General features: G+C 44.0%; 2 protein-coding genes across 10 annotated transcripts in view; both read left to right on the forward strand.

Moving 5' to 3' along the window:
* The window catches only part of LOC124955358 (transducin-like enhancer protein 4), an 85,476-nt gene extending 72,125 nt beyond the window's left edge, over window positions 1-13,351 (forward strand). For 6 of the 8 annotated variants that reach the window (XM_047509702.1, XM_047509729.1, XM_047509684.1 and 3 more), the window contains 6 exons: window positions 8,629-8,769; window positions 8,849-9,131; window positions 9,224-9,482; window positions 9,566-9,841; window positions 9,942-10,545; window positions 10,645-13,351. In XM_047509702.1, the coding sequence (XP_047365658.1) occupies window positions 8,629-8,769; window positions 8,849-9,131; window positions 9,224-9,482; window positions 9,566-9,841; window positions 9,942-10,545; window positions 10,645-10,752 (1,671 nt within the window). In that variant the 3' untranslated portion in view covers window positions 10,753-13,351. The remainder of the gene's footprint in view (window positions 1-8,628; window positions 8,770-8,848; window positions 9,132-9,223; window positions 9,483-9,565; window positions 9,842-9,941; window positions 10,546-10,644) is intronic. The other 2 variants (XM_047509695.1, XM_047509738.1) reach the window with 1 other exon arrangement.
* Window positions 13,352-13,494: 143 nt separating this feature from the next.
* Window positions 13,495-19,125, forward strand: LOC124955397 (methyl-CpG-binding domain protein 2). 2 transcript variants are annotated; one of them, XM_047509759.1, is made up of 5 exons: window positions 13,495-13,856; window positions 14,027-14,168; window positions 14,540-14,593; window positions 15,011-15,256; window positions 15,386-19,125. In XM_047509759.1, the coding sequence occupies exons 1-5, from the start codon at window positions 13,726-13,728 to the stop codon at window positions 15,482-15,484; spliced, it is 672 nt and encodes a 223-aa protein (XP_047365715.1). In that variant the 5' UTR covers window positions 13,495-13,725; the 3' UTR covers window positions 15,485-19,125. The 2 variants fall into 2 exon arrangements, with proteins under 2 accessions (XP_047365715.1, XP_047365724.1); XM_047509768.1 differs by lacking the exon at window positions 14,540-14,593 and having other exon boundaries at window positions 13,517-13,856; window positions 15,386-15,612.
* The last annotated feature ends 1,858 nt before the right edge of the window (window positions 19,126-20,983 follow it).

A 20,983-nucleotide genomic window follows, 5' to 3' on the forward strand; every position in this document is an offset into this window, starting at 1 on the left:
AAAAGAAGAAGAAGAAAAAGCTACAATTCACCGTGTTTTTGTACATATCTGAAATTTTCAATTTACATTATCGCCGATTAGGATACGTGACTGATCGTAACCCATTTAAATCAAGTTTTTACCAGTGTTTCGACGTTACGTCTAAGAGAAGGAAAGAGAACTGATCGTAAAAGACCGTGGCAAGGCGATTCGTTGCGGATTGCTCTTGGCCTCGTGTAACGTAGGTACCTTCGATGAAACCTGATTTCATTTCGCAGAAATGACTTGTACGTTCAACTACGACACGAAATGACGACGACGCGACAACGACAACGACAACGACAACGACAACGACAACGACAACGACGAGATCCAAGGAACGTCGGGCACCCGGGAGGATTTCTGTGCGTATCCGGCACGGTTAACGCTCGATTTCCTTCTTTTCTCCGTCTCTCTTGTCTACTCGCTCGTCGAGAGAAAAACCGGTTAGGTACGAGTGTCCGACTTGGGAAGAACGAATCGCGTTGCCCTTTCGTTGTAGAATTCCTCTCGTTCCGCTTATAATATGCTTGATTTCTTCCTTCCTTCTGTCGTTCCTCCTGACGCACTCGTTTCGCACGCTCGATATCGTCCTCGAAATCATTTATTAAGAAAACAGAGGAAAGAAAGGAAAAAAGAAAAAGACGTGAATCAGATCGGACGAGTCTGAAAAAGGTAAGAACGATCGGTTTATAAAGCGGAATAAAGTATTACGCGCAACGCGACGCAAGAGGACGCGACGTCGTGTGTTTTTTAATAACGCGCAAGTCATAGAGGCGCGAAACACGCGCGCACCCACGCGTTTTCTCATTTTCTTTCTCTTTCTCTTCGCTCCCTCTTTATTCATCTCGTTCGGGGCACGCGAAGTCGACGAAGCTCCGCTTTTACGAGGAGCGGCGCGTTTAACGGTCGACTAACCTTTTTAATAATTCGCCGACCGGTAATTAGTCCGTAATTTAATGAGGCGGCCATAAAACGACGCCCGGTAGTCCCTCGACGAGACTCGACCGCCCCGTAATTACGGCTCCGTATATATTTCACAATATAATCGCGTTGGCAGAGCGAGCGAGAAAGAGAATGTTAAAAAGGAAGACGAAGAAGGAGGATAAAAAAAGGAGGGAAGTAGATGGAGTTAACTGGAAAATGTTGGACATGCGCTCGTTACGAGGGAGGATCGAATAAATCACTTTTTACGTAGATAACTTTTCATTATCGCGAATTCTACCATAGATAAATATTTTGAAATAGTTGAAAAGTACCGATCCGATTTTTTAACAAGTTTTCGCTTTAACGATTCCCTCGAAAATCGATAGACTCCCGCGAGATACTTTTTATTCGAGGAGTTTGTTGAGAACGCCTTTGATGCGCAATTTTCAACGAGCTCTCTACATACTTTACTCTTTATCCACGTCCTTTCGACGGAGGATGCAGGGGAGAGCGATAAATCAGTCGGTCGATCGACGACACTTGGAATTCCACGCCAATCTATCTCTCTCTCTTTCTCCCTCCCACTCCTTCTTCCATCTTTCGTTTCCTTTCCCTTCTTGCCGAGGCAAGTCTCAACGACGGTGGATGGCCATTAACTCCCTTTTTGCGACGTGTAATGACCTTAAAGCGGCCACGGTTTACGAAGCCATTCGTTAAGTCCACCGCTCGCGTTGGTAATCGCGCGAGAATGCACCTCCGCGGGCATTGTTGTGTTTTTTCCCCTCTTCGTCCCTTTCTCCCTCTCTCCCGTCCCTCTTTCGTTCTAGACTCGTTTCGCGTTCGTTCGACGTCTCGTCCTACCCTCCCCTCCTTTTCTTTCTCCTTTTTCTTCTTTCAAGGGACTCGCGTCGAAAGGGATGGAGGAATTGCTGGAGAAAAAGGAGGGACACAGGAACGGGCGAGATAATAGCCGAGAGGGCCGACACCGTCGAGCACGCGAAATAAAGCGACGATCGGGATCCACCGCGGGCTTTTCAATTACCGCGGCTCCTCCCCTTTCCTTCCTTCCTTCCTTCCTTCCTTCCTTGACTCTTGGCATTTCCTGACACATCTACTCTTGCCTTCACCACTACCACCACCACCACCACCACCACCACCACTATTACGATCATAGCCATCGTCACGAGCATCTTGCAACTCCTCTCCGTCAGAGCGATAAAAATGTTTCCTCCTTCCTCCTGGATAACGCGGAGGCACTTTACGGCAGCTATTCTGTTTGCTCCTTATTTTTCTCTTGCCCTGCCTTCTTCCTCTTTATTTCATCCTCCTTCTTTTCAACGGACGCTCTTTGCTCCCAGAGTAGGTATGGCGTATCTTTAAGAAGAGGCCGCCTCGTAAAAGAGTACTCTCTAAGGTGTATCTCTCTTTTCCTCTTTTCTTTTTTTTTCTTTCCTTTTCTTTTTCTTTCCTTTTCTTTTTCTTTCTTTTTTTTACTCTTTCTGCTTTCTTCTCCCGCTGGCAATGCACGTCGAAGGCTTTCGTGCGCGCCAAGCATTTTAGGTCTCCACCTCCGAGAAAGAACATTGCGTCGCGATAAGACCGACGGCGACGAGAAGTCGCCAAAGAATATAAAAAAATATTCTCGCGCTATGGGTGGTCGACGACTTTTTCAACGGAAATAGTTGAAGTTAATTCGGTGCGACGTAACTAATCGATCGGAGTAAGAAAATTTATTTGATAACAACTACGAGACACCCTGTAGATCGTCGACAGGTAGTACTTAGATACGATGGACGGTAATGCGCGCGCGTGCCGGCACTTCGTAAAGGTCAGTCTTGCGGTTAGGTGTTAATTGGCCGCAACGATAACGTCAACGACATCGCGGTGCATCGACGGTAGGCCAAGCACCGCGACACGAGAACGGTAATATCGATCATGCGTAGGTGGGATGCGAGAGACTGAGAACGATATACTCGTATTCGATGGAGTGAGGGCGAGGCAAGAGGACGAGAACAAGGATGAGGAGGCGAAGCTAGAGACGGAAGTTGCGTCGAGGGTGGAAGAGGAGAGAGAGAGAGAGAGAGAGAGAGGGAGGGAGTCGGGGAGAGGCCACTCGGCGCGCGTTGTTGCATAAAATTGTAAAGCCCTACTCGGTGGTAGCGGCGCCGTGCCGAGATAGCTGCAAACAGAGGCGAGTTAATTTAAAAATGCAAATTCTCCTGCAGGGTTTCTGCCTTGTGAAGAAAGAGAGAAAAGAGGAAGAGCGGGGGAGCTGTGACGATACGAGTTAGACGCGTCGAGAGATAGAACAAAACGGAGGTGTGAGAGAAGGGACGAAGAGATGTGGGATGCTCGCTCGAGGATAGAGGAAAAAGGAAAGGGTGAGGGGATGGAGAGGAGGTAGAAAAAAAGGGAAGGTAGTTCTACCGATAGGACATCTGAACGACGTGGAGAAACGACGGTGAACGACGATGGCGTTGGCAATGGCTGCTGCAGTCCTCTCTGGATTTATGACGGACCTATAAATTAGGTAGCTGTGAATTTTTGTCCGATTTGCACCGTCGTTCGTCGTTGTCGCGAAGCGATCCCACCGACACTGTATATCTTGTTTCGTTGCAAATAAAATAGGGAAAAGAGAACTCGTAGCTTTGAAATTTTTTGGAAAGAAGTCTTGGAAAGTCGTTGGAACTCGAGACATTGAGCGCATTTATCGAGCGAGCAAAAGAGCTCGCGTATTAAAGTCCCTCACGAAACATAAATCTCGTGGTGCGGCTGTCTCGAGCTTCGAGCAAACAAAAAGAAAGGGAAGAGCGCGCGCGCGAGAGAGAGAGAGAGAGAGAGAGAACTAGCAAAAAAACGGCGAGCACGCTCAAACCGATTCTCATTTCCCTGTTATATCGGCTGCATAATTACCAGGCGCGGGCCGAGTCGGACAGGAGGAAAAAAAATGGAGAGCACGAGCCGAAGCGAGAGAACGGCGGATACCTGCGCGTAAAGCGGAAATAAAAATTCACGTTCACTAATTGCCAGAGTGATGGATGCACGTGGTGACCTAGTGACACGTGGGCGATTTCGGGAACCGGTTAGCAGAGCTCGCGTCGCGGTCATTAAAAATTCCATGCATCCCCGAGTGGAACGTCCGTCCGGGTATCGTCCTCCTCTGACTCGCCCCAACCCCTCACTTACTCGCAACCACGACCACCGTCGAAATAATTACACTTGCTGCCCGTCAACCGGTTGCCATGCATCTTCTCCTACGTATTCGTATATACCAAACCGTGATTTTGCTAATTAAATTAATCGCCACGAGAGAGAAACCAAAATTGTAATCGACCAACGAAATTTGCTTAATATTCAGAGTTTCTCCGATTTCGAATCGGATCGATTAAACGAACGATCACGTGAACCTAATCATTGAGCGAAATCATTGAGTTCTTTCTTCCTCGATTACTCGCTTTAATAAACATACATGCATCGATCGTGTTTACATATCCGAAGAGTAAGTTACAAAGCATGATACTAAATGGCACGATAATTGAAATTTCAAGGAAGTCAATTACCTACGTGTCGAAAATCTTACAACGTTTGGTTGAGAATCACTGAGTGCAATCTTGTACCAGCTGGGGTTTTGTGGGGTCTTGGGAGACGCTACTCTGGCTCGTAACCTCATCTCTCGGGGTCTTGGCTACGACGAGAGCAAGAGAGAGAGAGAGAATGCAGAGGGAGGAATAGAGAAACAGGGCACTATTGGGGGTTGAACGAGGTAGAGACGTGTCTTGAAGGGAAAGGAGAAAAGCACAGAGAGAGAGAGAGAATGAGTAAGAATAAGGAGAGACAGAAGAGGAAGAGGGAAGACCGAGGAGAGTAGCATGTCGTGGAGGAAGAGAGAGAGAGAGGGAGGGAGAGAGAGAGAGAGAGAGAGAGAGAGAGAGAGAGAGAAGGATGGCTCGGAATATATCCGTAAAGTTAGGATGGTTTCGGTGGTATGAGTCGGGTCGAGACGAAGCGCCGTGGTGAAGGAGTCGCTCACTCACTTACCACCCTCATGGCTCCAACCACCAACCCCAATGCCGCGCACACCAGCACCACCGCCAGCACCACCAGTACCACCACGGCTGCCGCCGCAGACCTCCTTCCAAGCTCGACATTCAGCCCCCGACCCATACTTTGGTGCCTGCTGCTTGCCAAGTTGCCTGCCTGGCTGGCTGCTTGCTTGCGGACCAAGTCGTCCCTAACACTACAAAGTCTATATATCTATGGTGCACCCACGACGCTTCCACCCACGCCACCGCCTCTTCTTCGGAGGCTACCAACCCCCATATTGATCGAGACACGAACCCTCTTTGCCGGAAAGAGTGGTGTGGGTATATCCACCCGGTGGGGTTGCTGTAAGTAAACTTACGTGAATGGAGGCCGTCTACTCTCTCCTCCACCTCCAACCTCTATCTCTTCTCGTCTTCTTCACTCGAGTTTCTCTTTCTCTTTCTCTCGTGTTCGGTCTTACCTACGGTATATCGCTGTTCTCGAAGACGACACGTAACGAGAGCGGAAAGAGGTTTTTTCTTCGACGGTTCGATAGCAGCTAGAAAAAGAAAGAAAGAGGACGAGTCGCTTCGAGATCGCTTGTAACGCGGATCTCGAAGAAAGACGTTCTTTCCTTGTAGCCTTTGAGCTACGATCAGTTTATATAGATCGTCCGTCTTCGTGCCACGGCATACGGGTACTTTTGGAACGTCTCCATCTTTTCGGCTATGTACTTTGAAAGGAAAGAAGAGATAGGAAGAACCGACCATGCCAGATTTTTCTCCTCTTTGATCGAATTATTCGATTATTAATGTCTCTGAGAGTTTACCAGTAGAATGCGATTTTCCGAGATATATACTTTGTAGTTTGCTCTCTCTCTTCTTTCCTTCCTTATATCACATCCTCGTTTTCCCTCGGCACGTCGCGTCGAGCTAGGAAAAGGACAACGAAGACATTCTCTCTCTCTCTCTCTCTCTCTCTCTCTCTCTCTCTCTCTCTCTTTCTTTGGCTTTTCCATTTGAGGAATACAAGCGGTATACCATCTGCTTCTTCGGGCTGCCCTCGTCCGGATAAATAGTGGCTTGCCATTACCGGATAACGAGAAGACGGTCCTCTCTTCCAGCAGCTTCGGTGAGAAGGAAAAGGATCTCTCCGGAGGTCTTTACGCGAGGAAACTCGATGGAAGCACGTAATATGGTTCCCTGGGGGATTCCTCCCTACGTGAAATACTCGTCGTGCGAGCGTACGTGTTTGCGCGCGTGTTTCCAGCCACTGCTCTCTTTCTCTTTCCTTTTCCCCCCATCTCTTTCTCTCTCTCTCTCTCTCTCTCTCTCTCTCTCTTTTTCCACCCGCTCTTTTCTGCTTTTTCCCGAGACTACCTTCTTCGAATGAAAAACTCGAGGGAGTGTAAATAAAACGTTGTCTCTCATCGATTTTATTAACGTCAAGAGGTTGTTGTATCTTCTACAAGATTTTTTTCTCAAAGCATCATCTAATTCCATCTATCCTCTCTTCATAGATTCTTGTTATGAACGAGAAGATTACAAAGATGAAGAACAAGAAGTAGCAACCCCTTAACGGGTTAAACTATGAAGCATATACCTTAGGAACATTCCCTCTTTGAAGTCGATCACTCGTATCGAATACCGATGGGAGTTCGAATCTTCCTCCATAAATTCAATCTCGCTTGACTTTTTATCGCTCACGGCCAGTTAAACGAACGACGGCTGCGAAAATAGTCGACTAAAAGCGTTCGTTACTCTCGATCGAGCGGAGGCGCTTTCTTTCCACGCGCCGAAGCACCTTTCATTCGCCATTAGACCCGACGCTTTATCATCCCTCTGCAAATCTAAAAATCGTTTTCGGCCGAGCGTCGATTTAATCGCGAATCATCCTGCTCTCTCTCTCTCTCTCTCTCTCTCTCTCCTCTTTTCTCTTTTCTCTTCGTCGATAGAAGGATCGTTCTTTTAGCTACGCGATCCTGACTCGAAAGCCGCCTCCTTTTTCCTTTTTATTTTCCTTCCACTCGATGAGCTTGCTAGGGTCATGGAGGAGAAAAAGGAGGAGGAGGAGGAGGAGGAGGAGGAAGAAAAGGAGGAGAGGATAGCGAGGTGTCGAGGTAATGGACCGAGCTAAAGGTGGCGCCGCCACTGCCACCACCGTTGGCGTTGCTATTGGTGGATGAAGTACCGGGGTGGTGGCAACAGGGACGGGGTAATTGAGAAGAGGAGATTTACTTCGGAAGTGCCGGAGGATGGACGAGGCAAAAGGGGGATGGTTTACGGTGCTCTGCAAGATGGTACGCTGTTATCGGGGCTAGGAAAGGGTACCGATATCTAATCGACAGAGTGAGGGAAACAGACGGAAGAAAGATAGAGAGAAAGAGAGAAAAAGAGAGAGAAAATGCTATCCTGTATCGAGGACAAAACTGTCGCTCGTAAAACTTCCCTTTCGATAATATCTTCCACTGTCGATGGATGTCGCTATATGTCGATAAGTGTCCTTTCAAAAGAAAGAGACTTTTATTAATATTGTTCCTCTCAAAAGGCATATACCGTTTCATTTTCTTTTTATTTAAATTATTCATTGTCATCACGAAATATGACGGAAATGAAAATTCGCTAAAGTTTCGTCGAAAAGAAAAGAGCAAAAAAAAAAACAAAAAATAGATTGAACGCATTGATGTCTCTTCTTGTTATACGAAGAAACAGGATAACTATGTAGCGTCGATTTATCTCTTTAATATCACTTCTATCGTACATCTAGTCTTTCCTCGAAATACGATTCCGGAATTTTTACGACCGTTCGATATCGTTGCGCAAGGGAAAGAATATAGGTTCAATGATACGATTCTCAGCAACAAAGGAGATGCTTAGCCGAGAGTATATATGAATGTTACCAAATTTCTTTCGAGATTTTAAGCGTGAGAATGTGATCTCTTAAAGAAGTTTTTATAAAGACATTTTTTATTTAATCCGAAAAATGGTTGAAAATTGTTCGATCCAAGTAGAAGGCTTCATTGCGAGCAATCTTTTGGCTGGCTTCCTCTCTCACGACTCTTCCGTGAAAATCCAACGAGGAGCGAAATTGCAGGCCGTAAAAAGCCGCGATGAAATCGACGAAATCGCATTAACCGTGCGCGAAAGAGCGGCTCGTATCACGAATGCGAGAGATTTCACGTGATACACTCTAACACCGTCCTCGTTTTACAGGCCACCCTCGATCTCGATACTTTCTCCTCGTTCCACTCGCTCTATTGCCTCCTCCGCAACACCCCACATCCGATACTCTCTCTCTCTCTCTCTCTCTCTCTCTCTCTCTCTCTCCCTCCCTCCCTCTCTCCCTCCCTCTCTCTCTCTCTTTCCGTGCCTCTCCTCTACGTGTAAACGATTATCTACACCGAGCTCGCTCTCGGTGACACCCACATAATCGGCCAGTCGCCGACGATTATTTTCAGCGGCGCGAGACCGTTTAACGCTTACGAAAATCGTCTCTCGGCATGTCCGCGAGGATACGATCGATCGAATATCGAAAATAATTTTGGATTTGTCGGAAGAGTTGTATTGAATTTCCATGAATATTCAAATACGTTATTTTATATAATCGATATGCATTTTATTTAAAATCAGCCAATACATGCAATAAATGCAAGTAACGAAGTTTTTAACGTTTCAGAGGAGCTCGATATCGCCGGCGGAACGTGAAAAGTACAGTAGGCCCCGTAGCACACCGGATCCTCAGCATCACGAGCACCTACACTTGAAAAAGATGAAGAAGGAACAAGACAAGGATATAGGCCATGTAGGTAGCCCGCATGTTACTCCATGTTGTAAGATCATTCGGTTCGCCTTAATAAAGCCGTGCACGTTCTCTGCGACAGCAAAGCGATGGTGAAAAGAGTGACCAGGACTTGGTGGTCGACGATGCTAGCGAAGGACCAACGAGTCCTGCTGCGAATGGTACTACCTCACCGAGAGAGAATGGCCTTGACAAGTTAGGACCTTCCTCGGTGCCGTTGAGCGGACAAGTCAAAAAGGAAGTACCACCTCCATCGCCTAGAAGCGGTACCAGTAGCAACGCAAGTACCCCGTCCGCAAAGAAAATGGAGGAACGAGAAAAAGCTACCACTCCTATTTCAAAACCAGTTACGCCTACTTCGGCAGGTACGTGAAAGATCCCCTCTCCTATTAATTTTCTACGGATAAATTTATCGAAGGAATATAGATAAAAAAGAATATGTTTTTACTCGACACAGGTGGCAGTAGTTCGGGTTCGGGTGGTCTAAAGCCATCGAGTTCTAGTAAGCCTCTTGTCTCTGCTTCGGCGGTAGGCCCCTATCCACCTCATTATCCTCCGCCGCATCATCCGCCCGCAGGACCTCACGTGGATATGCTCGGCTATCCTCCTGCCGCTTTGAACGGATATCCCGCTAGACCGCCACTTCAACAGCTTTATGATCCTCACGGTAGTATGAGAGCACCACTCGGACCACTCGGTGTACCCGGTGGAAAACCGTAAGTCTCTTCGTTCCTTCGTTCTTTCGCTTTTCTACGAGTAGAAGACGGAATATATATATATGTAGAGTGTTCGTTCGCAGAGCCTACAGCTTCCACGTATTGAGCGACGGACAAATGCAACCGGTACCGTTTCCACCTGACGCTCTCGCAGCACCAGGAATACCCAGACACGCGCGTCAAATAAATACTCTCACTCACGGCGAAGTGGTCTGTGCGGTGACGATCTCGAATCCGACCAAGTACGTTTACACCGGTGGCAAAGGGTGCGTCAAGGTCTGGGACATCAGTCAAGGCGGGAGCGGCAGCGCAAAGCCGGTTTCCCAACTCGATTGCCTCCAACGAGACAATTACATCAGGTCTGAACGATTATCTAAGCTCCTACGATACATATTCATCCGTCAGATTCTACTTAGGTATTACTAACATCGACGATGTCTTCTCTATCGCGACTTACAGATCGGTCAAACTGTTACCGGATGGTAGAACGCTCATCGTGGGTGGTGAAGCGAGCAATTTGAGCATCTGGGATCTTGCGAGTCCAACGCCGAGAATCAAAGCGGAATTAACATCTTCCGCGCCTGCCTGTTACGCTTTAGCAATTTCTCCGGACTCGAAGGTCTGCTTCAGTTGCTGCAGCGACGGAAATATCGCCGTGTGGGATCTTCAAAATCAAACGTTGGTTAGACAATTTCAAGGTCACACGGACGGTGCCTCTTGCATCGACATATCTGCGAACGGCTCGAAACTCTGGACCGGTGGTCTCGACAATACAGTACGTTCCTGGGATCTTCGAGAGGGTAGACAGCTACAGCAACACGATTTCACGTCGCAAATATTTTCTCTCGGTTATTGTCCGAACGACGAATGGCTCGCGGTCGGAATGGAAAATTCAAACGTCGAAGTACTTCACGCAACGAAACCTGACAAATTTCAACTTCATTTGCACGAATCTTGTGTCCTTTCGTTACGTTTTGCTTCCTGTGGCAAATGGTTCGTTTCAACCGGCAAAGATAATTTGTTGAATGCTTGGCGCACGCCGTATGGAGCATCGATATTCCAGGTAATCCTCGCGTTTACGCTCTTTCCTTATCTAACGAATTAACATGACGCAACATAAATTTATCCTTTTCTTTTTTTTTCTTTTTTTTCTTATTTACAGTCAAAGGAATCATCGTCGGTGCTCAGCTGCGACATCTCCAATGACGACAAGTACATAGTGACAGGATCAGGCGACAAAAAAGCCACCGTCTACGAAGTGATTTATTGAGTCGTTCTTTCGATAACTCTTCAACATTCGAAGAACATTGAACACGTGGGAATTTCAATGTACGTCGCGTTATGCGTCAAGATTTAAGACAGTATATGTTTCTTGAGTGACAACTCAAAGTTTGTTCGTCGACCGATAGAAGAGATCACTTATCGATCACGGTGCAGACGAAGTTGAAAAAAACCTCTTGTTGTCTCTTAAGGAAAACGGACGGAAAACAAAATGGATGCTAGAACCCGAATTAAAGAAATACCAACGTTCGCGTTGACAAGTGAAAATTGCATCGCTCGTATGTTGGACGAACGTTGCGTTGAGTATACACACACACACACACACACACACATATATATATACGCGCGCATAGACACACGCACGCACACACACACACACACAAACACACACACACACACACACACACACATATATATATATATATATATATATATATACACACATAGCTAGACAGAGATACAGACGAGAAACGCTTAGTTATTTAAGATTGTATAGGAAAAATTGGTAATAAGTAGGTACGAACGATGAAGGAGACGTAAAGATTCTTGTACGAAATTCTCTCTAAACGATAGGAGATAAAAGTCCGACGGAACGTGTAATATGTTGCTAATGTAATATAGAAGACTCGATGCTATAAGTATATCTTTTACGTGTGATTGCGAGAGAAGCGATCGATCGATCTATTGATCGATCGATATCGTGCAGTTTATCGTACGCGTCGTTCTCCATTTTCGCGCTTGATCCTGGTCGATCGTAAAATCGACAAGGGTGCTCGGCGACGCATTGAACACCGGTCTAGTGTGTCGACTCGTCGAAAGTAGGAATGTGTGTCGTGATACAGAATTATACATAAGAAATACAACAACAAGACAACAAAATATATCGAACACGCGTATAAAAAGAGCGTTTATGCCAAAACAATACGAATGTAACATTTATGGATGGAATCATTTGTCGATCGCACTGTGATGTTTAGAAAAAGCCCAAGTATGTAAGAGAAGCATGATGACTGGTTCGTATTTCAAATGACGAAGAGTATGCAATTTGATTTAGAAGATATTTAATTCGATAACTATTTCAGTGTCGATCATCGATCGTCGATCACCGATGAGGACTTTACGAACGACATTGAATTGTTTTTAAATCTATTTCCATTTCATTTTATGTTAACGAGCGCGTACTCGAAATGCTTTAGGCATCACGTCCGATAAATCGACGAGCTCGTACGCGTAAACCCGTTATTTCTCGCAGTAAGCATTGTCTCGAGCGTATCTCTGAACTCTCGTTAGTCCTTTTACAACTGCCAGTCTCTTACTACGTGCGAATGTGTTCATAGGATCAATCGCGTGCGTGCAGCTTGAACGTGCGTTCGACGTGTGTACTACGAGTATAATATATGTTATTTTACAGATCGCGTATGTATGTATGTAAGTTCGACGAGCGGTTTACTGCAGCAAATGCGAGTCGATTCGCGTGCGAGACTCATTCTTTTTTGTTCATATCGATAAAAGAAAATGATTTTGTCTTATAGATAGGCATATTTCACTGTGACGCAAACATCGATCGAAAAATAAAATGCGTGCCCACGACGCCTTCGTTAATACGTACATACATACGTATTATAGAAAACAAATATTTGACAAATTATTTTTATGACCGTAAACTTAGATTTAGGCCATCGCGCATCGGCAGATTCGGTCGGCGTACGAGCTTGCATCCGTATCATCGACTCGCGCGAAGCCAACGATAGCGATTTGCTCGTACCACTCTATCTCTTCTATTTCTCCCTCTCCCACTCTTTCTATCTATACCTCTCTCTGCGCTAATTAAAAAGATGTCGAAAGAGAAGCCTCCCAAAGTAGGGTACTAGTTGACGCCCATTATTAACCACTTATCCCTCTCTCCCAAGCCGAACGGCGTAAGCACCTAATGCATACGGAGATTTATATTTTGTTACAGGATGACACAAACGCAAAGAAAAAAAAACCGCAGGACAGATAACGTACGCGTCACTAAACGCGCGCATATTCGAAACGCTGTGATCGCTCGAAAAAGTTGAAAATCAGAGATCGATTTTTTTTTCTTTTTTTTTAACGTTTCTTAAATGGAGAGGTTAAATGACACGATTTGTTGACGACGATCACAGTCGCGACGATTATATAGACCAATAGAAACAACGATACCTCAAGAAAACTCAATAGTTTATTATCTTTAACGGATCAATGTGTACAGAATCGATATTCTTTTACGGTAATATTAAAAAAAAAAAAAGAAAAAAAAAAGAAAGAAAGAAAGAAGAAGAGAAAAAACATACATACACAACGCGGACAAAAGTAATCGCAAATTCGATGCCTGCGACGATTACAATTTTTCTCCTTTTATTCCTATCCCGCGTTCATCGAATTTATTATACCTCCGAAACTACTCGTGCTTCGCGTACCGATTGCGCGCTAATCGAAAGAACGGTCATTTATAACCGGACAAAAGACAGCCGACTATTAATGTTTTCTTTCAACACTTTTTCATATCGTTCCTATAACTATGCGAGATTTGTTTTTTCGGCAATTAAATCATCTATATCTATCTATCTATCTATATATATATGTATATATATATATATATATATATATATATATATTTCGACTTGTTGTTTATCTTTTTACCCTCATACTTTTTCTCCGAGTATTTTTTTTTTTTTTTCTTTTTCTTCTTTTTTGACAAAGAAACGTAATCGTACGTACGTCTTTCGTATAATAATTCGTACTGTCGATCGTAGCGCCACTTGACGATAACTACGTATCGAAGCGAGCGTGCTGCCACCGGATCGAGCGGATTTTTAGCAAACGCTCACCGGTGCGATAAGTTACAATATGGCCGCCGAGAAAGCGCGTTGCATTACATTTTGATCCCATATTTTAGCTCATTTATATATTATTTAGTGTAATAAAAATAGTCAGCAAGATGAATATGTCTGTGGAGAAAAAGAAATATCCTTCGGCATTACCAACGAATTGGTCAACGAGAGAGGAAACAGCTAGAAAAAGTCAAAATCAATTAACGTCTACGGGAAAGGTTGATGTTTATTATTACAGGTATGTATTTAACGATAATTGTAATATTATTTATAAAACGATATAGAACGTTTTAAGTGAAAGCTCGTATAAAAAATATCACCGGTGGGATTAATCATATGAAAGTGATAAATTGTTGGTTATGTCTAATGATTATATTTCGTTCGATTGATTATATTCGTTGATTTTAGCCGTGGTGTGAGAAACGACGCATCATTGGTACCACCTATAAGGCAAACGGCTTCCATTTTTAAACAGCCGGTTACTATATACAAAACGCAAGAGGGGAAAGTAAAGGATTTAAAGCATGGTAATCAAGAGAAACCAAAACAGGTTAGTAGACGGACGTACTAATGGGACATAAAGCTGGTTCCTTATTGGTATTGACCTTATAAGAAATGGTTTTTCATATTGATAATGTATCTTTTATATGGAATCCGCTAGCACCTACTTTTATTTCACTTTAAGTAATCTCTATGAGACAAGTTACTACGATTTTGATACACCCTACCGCAGTGAATCGTTCTCTCCGTTCTTCATCCATACGTATGATACTTAAAAATATGGCATGCTTTTTCCAAAGATTTATGTACATCAGAGAAACGTTCTAAGAAGGGATCGCTCTAATATAGGAAACATTTGAAACCATTTTGTGTGCCTTCCCTTTTGATTCTCATGTTACAAACATCCAATCGTTCCCTTAGGAAGGAGCCGATAAAGCTGATGGCAAATACGGCTCCCAAGATAAGCCTAAGCAGGTAATTCTATTTAACGCGCTCGTCAAAACATTCGTATGATTTTTACGTTACTGTATCCTACTTTTTGTGAAAACTTTGCATCGATTACCCTATTGTAATGCATTGTAATTGCGCATACCATGATATATGATGATGCAAATGCTTCTCTTAGAAAGTCGATGCGATGGATTTGTTGGTACGTTAGAAATTAATTTCATTTCTACTAGCTTTTAAATTTTCTCCTACTTTACTTTCCCACACGTAACACTCACCTTGCAAGGTATACAGTTTGACATTTATTTTGTGAAGTAACCTTTTGTTGTAGCATCGATGGTAATTATATACTTTTATTTTATACATTAGTTACTTCCGATATATAAGCCCTTGACCATGAAGGTAACCTTACGATCCTAATTAACTATTACCGTAATTTTCCAGCTTTTTTGGGAAAAACGTTTAGAGGGCCTAAGAGCTTGCGACCCAGATGGATACGAATTTGATGCAATGGATCTACCAAAGTCCCTAAGACCCGTTGGACCTTACATAACCGAAGAAACATTGTTGCAAAGTGTGGCAACGGCTCTTCACGTATCCTCACAACCGGTTACGGGACAAACGGGATCTAAAACGGCATTGGAAAAAAATCCTGGTGTATTTCTTAATCCCGATCAACCCCTCGTACAGGTAGAACAGTCTATAACATTTGACAGAGTATTTAATCTTTAACGTCGTAATGACTTTAAACAATCATATTCGTACTCACGGTCGAACGTTCTAATTAAATCTAATCATCAAAATGGTATATCTTTAAAGGCTGTATCTATAGCGGATGAAGACATCAAACGACAAGAAGATCGCGTAGCGCTAGCGAGAAAAAAATTACAAGAAGCCTTACGAGGGATGCCTACGTAAAGTCTCTTTTAGCCATATTATCGATAATACATTCTTTAGCTTTAAGTTCATTTTAATTTATATCACGCATCAATTTTTATAATAAATGTTTTATAAAAAAGAAAATGAAAAAAGGAAAAAAAAGAGCAAAAATTGAGAGAGAGAGAGAGAGAGAGAGAGATCGAAAAGAAAAAGTTGGCGTCAAGGTGAAACATTTTTTGTGTCGATTAATTTAGTCTTAAGTCGATTCCTTTCGGGCAAATACTTAATCTCCACAGAAAAATCACGATTTGTAATCTATTACGTTAAAATTCTGATTAATGCGTCCTTACCTGCGTTAACTGGTCTCTCTATCGCAACATTTAATATTCCATCCAGCAACTTTCTCGTCTGGCATTATCCAGGCAACGTAACGTAATGTCTCGCAAATACGAGACGCAACATTCGAAGAAAGATGCACACGCAATCGGATTCTAGGTCATTAAACTTCCTTCAGCTGAGTTGCACGAAAGAAAGATCAAATTAATCAGATTGAAATCGTTCATGTTGGAAAGCGCTAAGGACAACCACTCGTAATCCGATATTGTCGTAAACGATCGAGCGTGTAGTAGGAAATTCGATCTTGTTCTGGTACAAGCCAAGAAAAAGAAAGAAGATATAAACGAGATTGAAGGAAATAAAGCGAAAGGGAGGAGAAGAGGTAGACAGCGTTTAAAATCGATCAAACTACTCTAAATATTTCAAGACTAAGCATGCGATAGAAATGAAACGATTCGTTCGAGAACGCTTTAGATGCGAGCAAGAAACTCGACCTACAGTAATCGGAAATAAAATGTAGACTCCCATTAAAATCTCGTTGCAATTACATATATAATTTGAGCAGAGGAAAAGGTGGAATAAGAAAAAGAACGGAATGGGGTGTGGAAGAGAAGGGCATATTTATTATTACGCTGTAGGGCTTGGCTCTTTAGCAGCGATTCAATCTTTCTTCGCAATTCTCGTCGAGTGACGGAGAAAAGAGAGAAAGAGAGAGAGAGGGAGAGGGAGAGAGAGAGAGAGAGAGAGAGAGAGAGTACCTAGAGTGAAATCGTCATCGTCGGTACTCGGCGATCAGGGCGAACGAGCCCGGGTCAATAAAGCCCTTTTTTTTTTTCTTGCAAACGACTTTACGCTCGAGCAACGACGCGCAAGGTCTCACGGCTAGACGGGACAGAAGAGAAGCGCGAAAAGAAGAGGACGACTTTTTTCGAATCATTTGAAAAGAAGAAACAAAAAAACTATTTCGCGTACGAAGGAAAGACGAATAAGAATAAGAGAAGAAGAGTGAACTTGCGTTGTTGTGCTTTAGCAAGAGAGAGGATAAAATGAAAAAGAAAGTGAGAGAAGGAGAGACTCGTGCCATCGTCTGGGAACGGGTAGACGAGATGCCTTCGTTCGAAGCTCGACTCGTCAACAAAAGAAATACCCGAGGCCCCCAGGTATATAATAGGTATATAGTACATACAATGGCGTATCGCCAGCTTTTCAGGTAAGCCAGAACGAACAGCCAGGTAAGCCAGGTGGTAACCTTCTTTTTTTCCCCCCCTCTCTCTCTCTCTCTCTCTCCCTCCCTCTTCATATTCTTCGAGGCCCTCAACCTCGTCGTCCTTTTCTCACCATCATCGTCCAACAGCTGTTTCCCTGTGCGTTTCGCCAAAAGGCTTGCCCTTTTTCCTTCTCGACGTCGCGATCGAACCAGATCGTTCCTTGCCCTCGGCCTGCACCATTTTTAAATCTTTGCGACTCGTTTCATTTCTCCCCTTTCAATCTATCTTCTTATGCGTGCGTCTGTGCTAGTACGTACAAATATTAAAGTCGAAGGAAGGACAAGTAAATTGTAGCTCTATTGGCTCTATAATGGCGGAAAACCCGCATCGTAGTGACGTACGCGACACCCTACGGTTCGACGCGATTCATTCTCATTCCACTACCCTTAGTTTCCTCCTTGGTAGGATCGAATGGATTAGCTCGAGGCTGATGAGCACGAGAAAAGACGTCGGGGTGCCCAATTTCGAGGAACATCGTATTTTTCTTGATAGCAATACGTCGTACAAATGGTTCGTTAGCTGGAATTGATTTATTGTTCTTTCTTAAGGAAGACAAATATTCCGATGTAGCCTTAATCAAAGAACAGGAAGTAGCAGAAAAAAAAACTTGGTTGAATGATCAAAATTCTGAGTCTGATTATTTGCAACTTTGCAACTTTTTTCTCTCTCTCTCTCTCTCTCTCTCTCTCTGCAAAAAGAGGAAACGAAGTTAATAGAGAATATAATCCGTCTCGTGCGATACTAGCATATAAATAGAGCGAACTGTAGAACGAAGCGTTATCGATCTTTCAAGCAGGCGTTCGACCGACGGAAGTCGAGCGAGCTGACCGAGTTGACCAGCGGGTATATAGGCGTTCGCCTCGAAGTCTCGAATCGACCGGAAGCGAGTACGATTTTTCACGAAACATCTGTCTCTTGGGAATGGTAGTCAACAGCAGCACCGTTCGTTTGTAACGGCACGAAAATAATACCAAAGCTGATACGTGCAAATGCAAAGGAAGCAAGTCGATTGAAAATGAATCGTGCACACATTTTTTCCTCATTATTTTCTCATTAAGCAATCGATCTTTGAGAGTCGTCTCGTACTTTATCAAGGATGAAAATTAGATGTAGACGCGTTGGAGGGATTGTACGAGTCATGCGGCTGTCTCGAGATCGTAAAGTTTTATTTTATCGATCCTTTACCTACGTCTATTTCAATCTTCGTAGAAGAGTTCATTGTTTGGCGAATGTCATCTCTCAAAGAGTGGACTCTCTCGCAGCCAAGAGACGTGAAAAATCGACGTTCTCTAAAGGAGGCGTTGGTCCATCGGTCTCGATGGAAGAACAGCTGGGGGACCTTCGACTCCCAACTGGCAACACGTAATCGATGTCGACTGACTTTCTCTCTCGTAGGCTGCGCGAGAGAGAGGAGAGGGGTCCAGAGGCAACTGAGGGAGGGGGGGAAGGGAAGGGAAGAGAAGAGAAGAGAAGAGAAAGAAGAGAGAATGCACGCACGCATAGCCATGGGTTTTCGCTCGAACATGCCAAGCTTTCCGTAGCCTCCGCTCTTGGGTCCTATCTCAAAATCTTTTCTCTACCTTTCATTTGTTTCCCTTTTTCCGTTTTACAGGCCCCCCCTCCCCCACACAACGAAACCTCTCTATATAGCCCATCTTTACATAGGAAAACGTCTAACGATTTTCGATATAGGTATAACGATATTAATATTCTTCAAAGATAACATTTCTTTTTACAGTCTCGATATTTTATATATAACAAAATATATACGTATACCTACCTACGTATATATATTTTATATACCCAGAACATTTTTATTTATCGAGCGTAGTACATAGGAAAGCTTAAAGACCGCTCTCGCTTTCCGTCTGGCTCCATTGTTGTCCCGTTTCGTTTCGAGCGCAGAAAAAAGATCGAAATCTATTGAACCGTCTGAAAAGCGGCCCTCTTCTCTCGACGTTCGCTCGCGCTCCCTTTTCTACGTTTCTTCGTCGTCTCCATTCGACCCTCCGCCTTTCGCTTCTCCTACAACCAAGTTCTTCTTTCGATCGAAGACTGCTCTCCCTCCCTCTTTCTCTCTCTCTCTCTCTCTCTCTCTCTCTCTCTCTCTCTCTTTTCTTCCCCTTCTCGTGCCACAGACTCCAGACACTAGCAAGGGTGTCGCAAGAAACCTTCCGAACGCAAGAAAAATTTACGTTCTGTATGCACTCGTCTCGTGGTGCATTACAAAATGTATAACGTTTGAATAAAGTAGAATGATTACAAAGCCATCTCCATTAGCTTTCGAAAACAAAGGAGAATAATGTTTTATTAAACTCGAGCAATTTCTTTGATCTCTCTTTATTAAAAGATAAAAAAGATGGTATATTTCATGAAAAAACGTCCGATCGTCGTCGTCGTCGTCGTCGTCGTCATATAATGACTCAAAGGAGGAAGGGGACAAGGTCGAGGACGTCCTAGAGATTGCGAACGCAGCGATGCATCTATCCGGGAGAGCGAATTATCGAGATATCGATCGACTATCGCTTAATATCCGGTTACCCGCAAAATCGTGTGGCCTCCCGCACTGGAGAGTATGGCCGAGAGCGTCTCTGACCGAAACCCTCTTCTCGGCGGTTTGTCTGTCTGTCCTTCTCTCTCTCTCTCTCTCTCTCTCTCTCTCTCTCTTCTATAAAGGACCGTCTCGCGAGCTATGAAAACACAAATAGAATGCATTGGATCGCGCGTTTGTCGGTGATCGTTCGATGTAACAAACGATCGAATATTAATTATAAAAAAAAAGTTAATCGCCGCGATTATTGCGTTGATGATTGTAGATATGTTCAATTCGATCAGATCTAAAGGTTTTTTTATAAAAATAGAATGCACACGCGTTTGATATATATTGTCGTCGATAGGAGATTAAATAATAATCTTGCGTCGTAAGGAATGAAAGAATGATCATCTATCGTCATCGAGAGAAGAATCTTTCCAATTCGTCGTCGTCGTCGTCGTCGTCGGTACGGCTAGAAGCAACTCATTGTCAGACAGCAGCCGACTCAGAGGCCAGCAATGCGGTTCTCCCGCGTTGTTACACCCTGCTCGATCGAAATCGAAAGAAATGTTCTCTCGCACGGTCGCGCGAAAGCGATTCAGCGCCGCGGCAGCGCTACATCGGCTTTGCACACCTTGCCGAGGGACGGGAGGGCCGGCTCTTGGGAGCGCTTTCGCAAAGCAACGACAATGATCGCCGTGGAAGGCAACCGGTTGCACGCGCTAAAAATACGCTGGACGACGCGGAACGCCGAAGAGGATCCTGATCGGCGCGCCGTCGCGGGAAGGCAACTATTTCCAAAGGTTCAGAGTCCCTTTTAATCCCTCCTTCATCTTATTCATTCTCATCTTATTTTTCACATTTGACAAGCTCGATAACATATTCGATGTTTTGAAAAACAATTTTGTTGAAAAACAGAGAAGGATGACAGGGAAAGGAATGATTCATTTGTTTTGTTGACGATGAGTAGGTCTTCTTTCCAGCGAAACTTTGTCTAATAACATTTATCTATTTCTCATTGAGATATATGATCTGTCCCGAGAAGACAAGATTCACTAACATTTATTAATACAACGTGTATGTTGTAGTCTTTGAAAAGTCTATACCGTTATGAGTAATAAAGCCCTTTTCAATTGTCACGATCTCTGTACTTCTTATATCGAACATATCTTATCTTACGACCAAATTCAAATCGTATTGTTAAACGCGATAATGTTCCTTTGTTTTCCTCGATTTTAGCCAAAGAGAAGAGATCGCTTATGCCTGTGCATCGATATCGGAAGAGATACATCGGCTGGGAACAAAAGGGCTTTTATAGTATCGCCGATGATGTTGCTGGCTGATTCCGAATGGGGCAAAGCTCGTCTTATTTCGTTCGACTCCGCTCGTGGTTCGTCGAGA

The sequence above is a fragment of the Vespa velutina genome, chromosome 1 (genome assembly GCF_912470025.1).
Source record: "Vespa velutina chromosome 1, iVesVel2.1, whole genome shotgun sequence".
Taxonomy (NCBI): domain Eukaryota; kingdom Metazoa; phylum Arthropoda; class Insecta; order Hymenoptera; family Vespidae; genus Vespa; species Vespa velutina.

Bases quoted from the DNA above. Each gene is read 5' to 3' on its own strand.
- LOC124955397 (XM_047509759.1), top strand. From the start codon at position 13,726: ATGAATATGTCTGTGGAGAAAAAGAAATATCCTTCGGCATTACCAACG. The intron at 14,169-14,539 runs GTTAGTAGACGG...TCGTTCCCTTAG, and splicing joins ATCAAGAGAAACCAAAACAG to GAAGGAGCCGATAAAGCTGA. The intron at 15,257-15,385 runs GTAGAACAGTCT...ATATCTTTAAAG, and splicing joins CCGATCAACCCCTCGTACAG to GCTGTATCTATAGCGGATGA.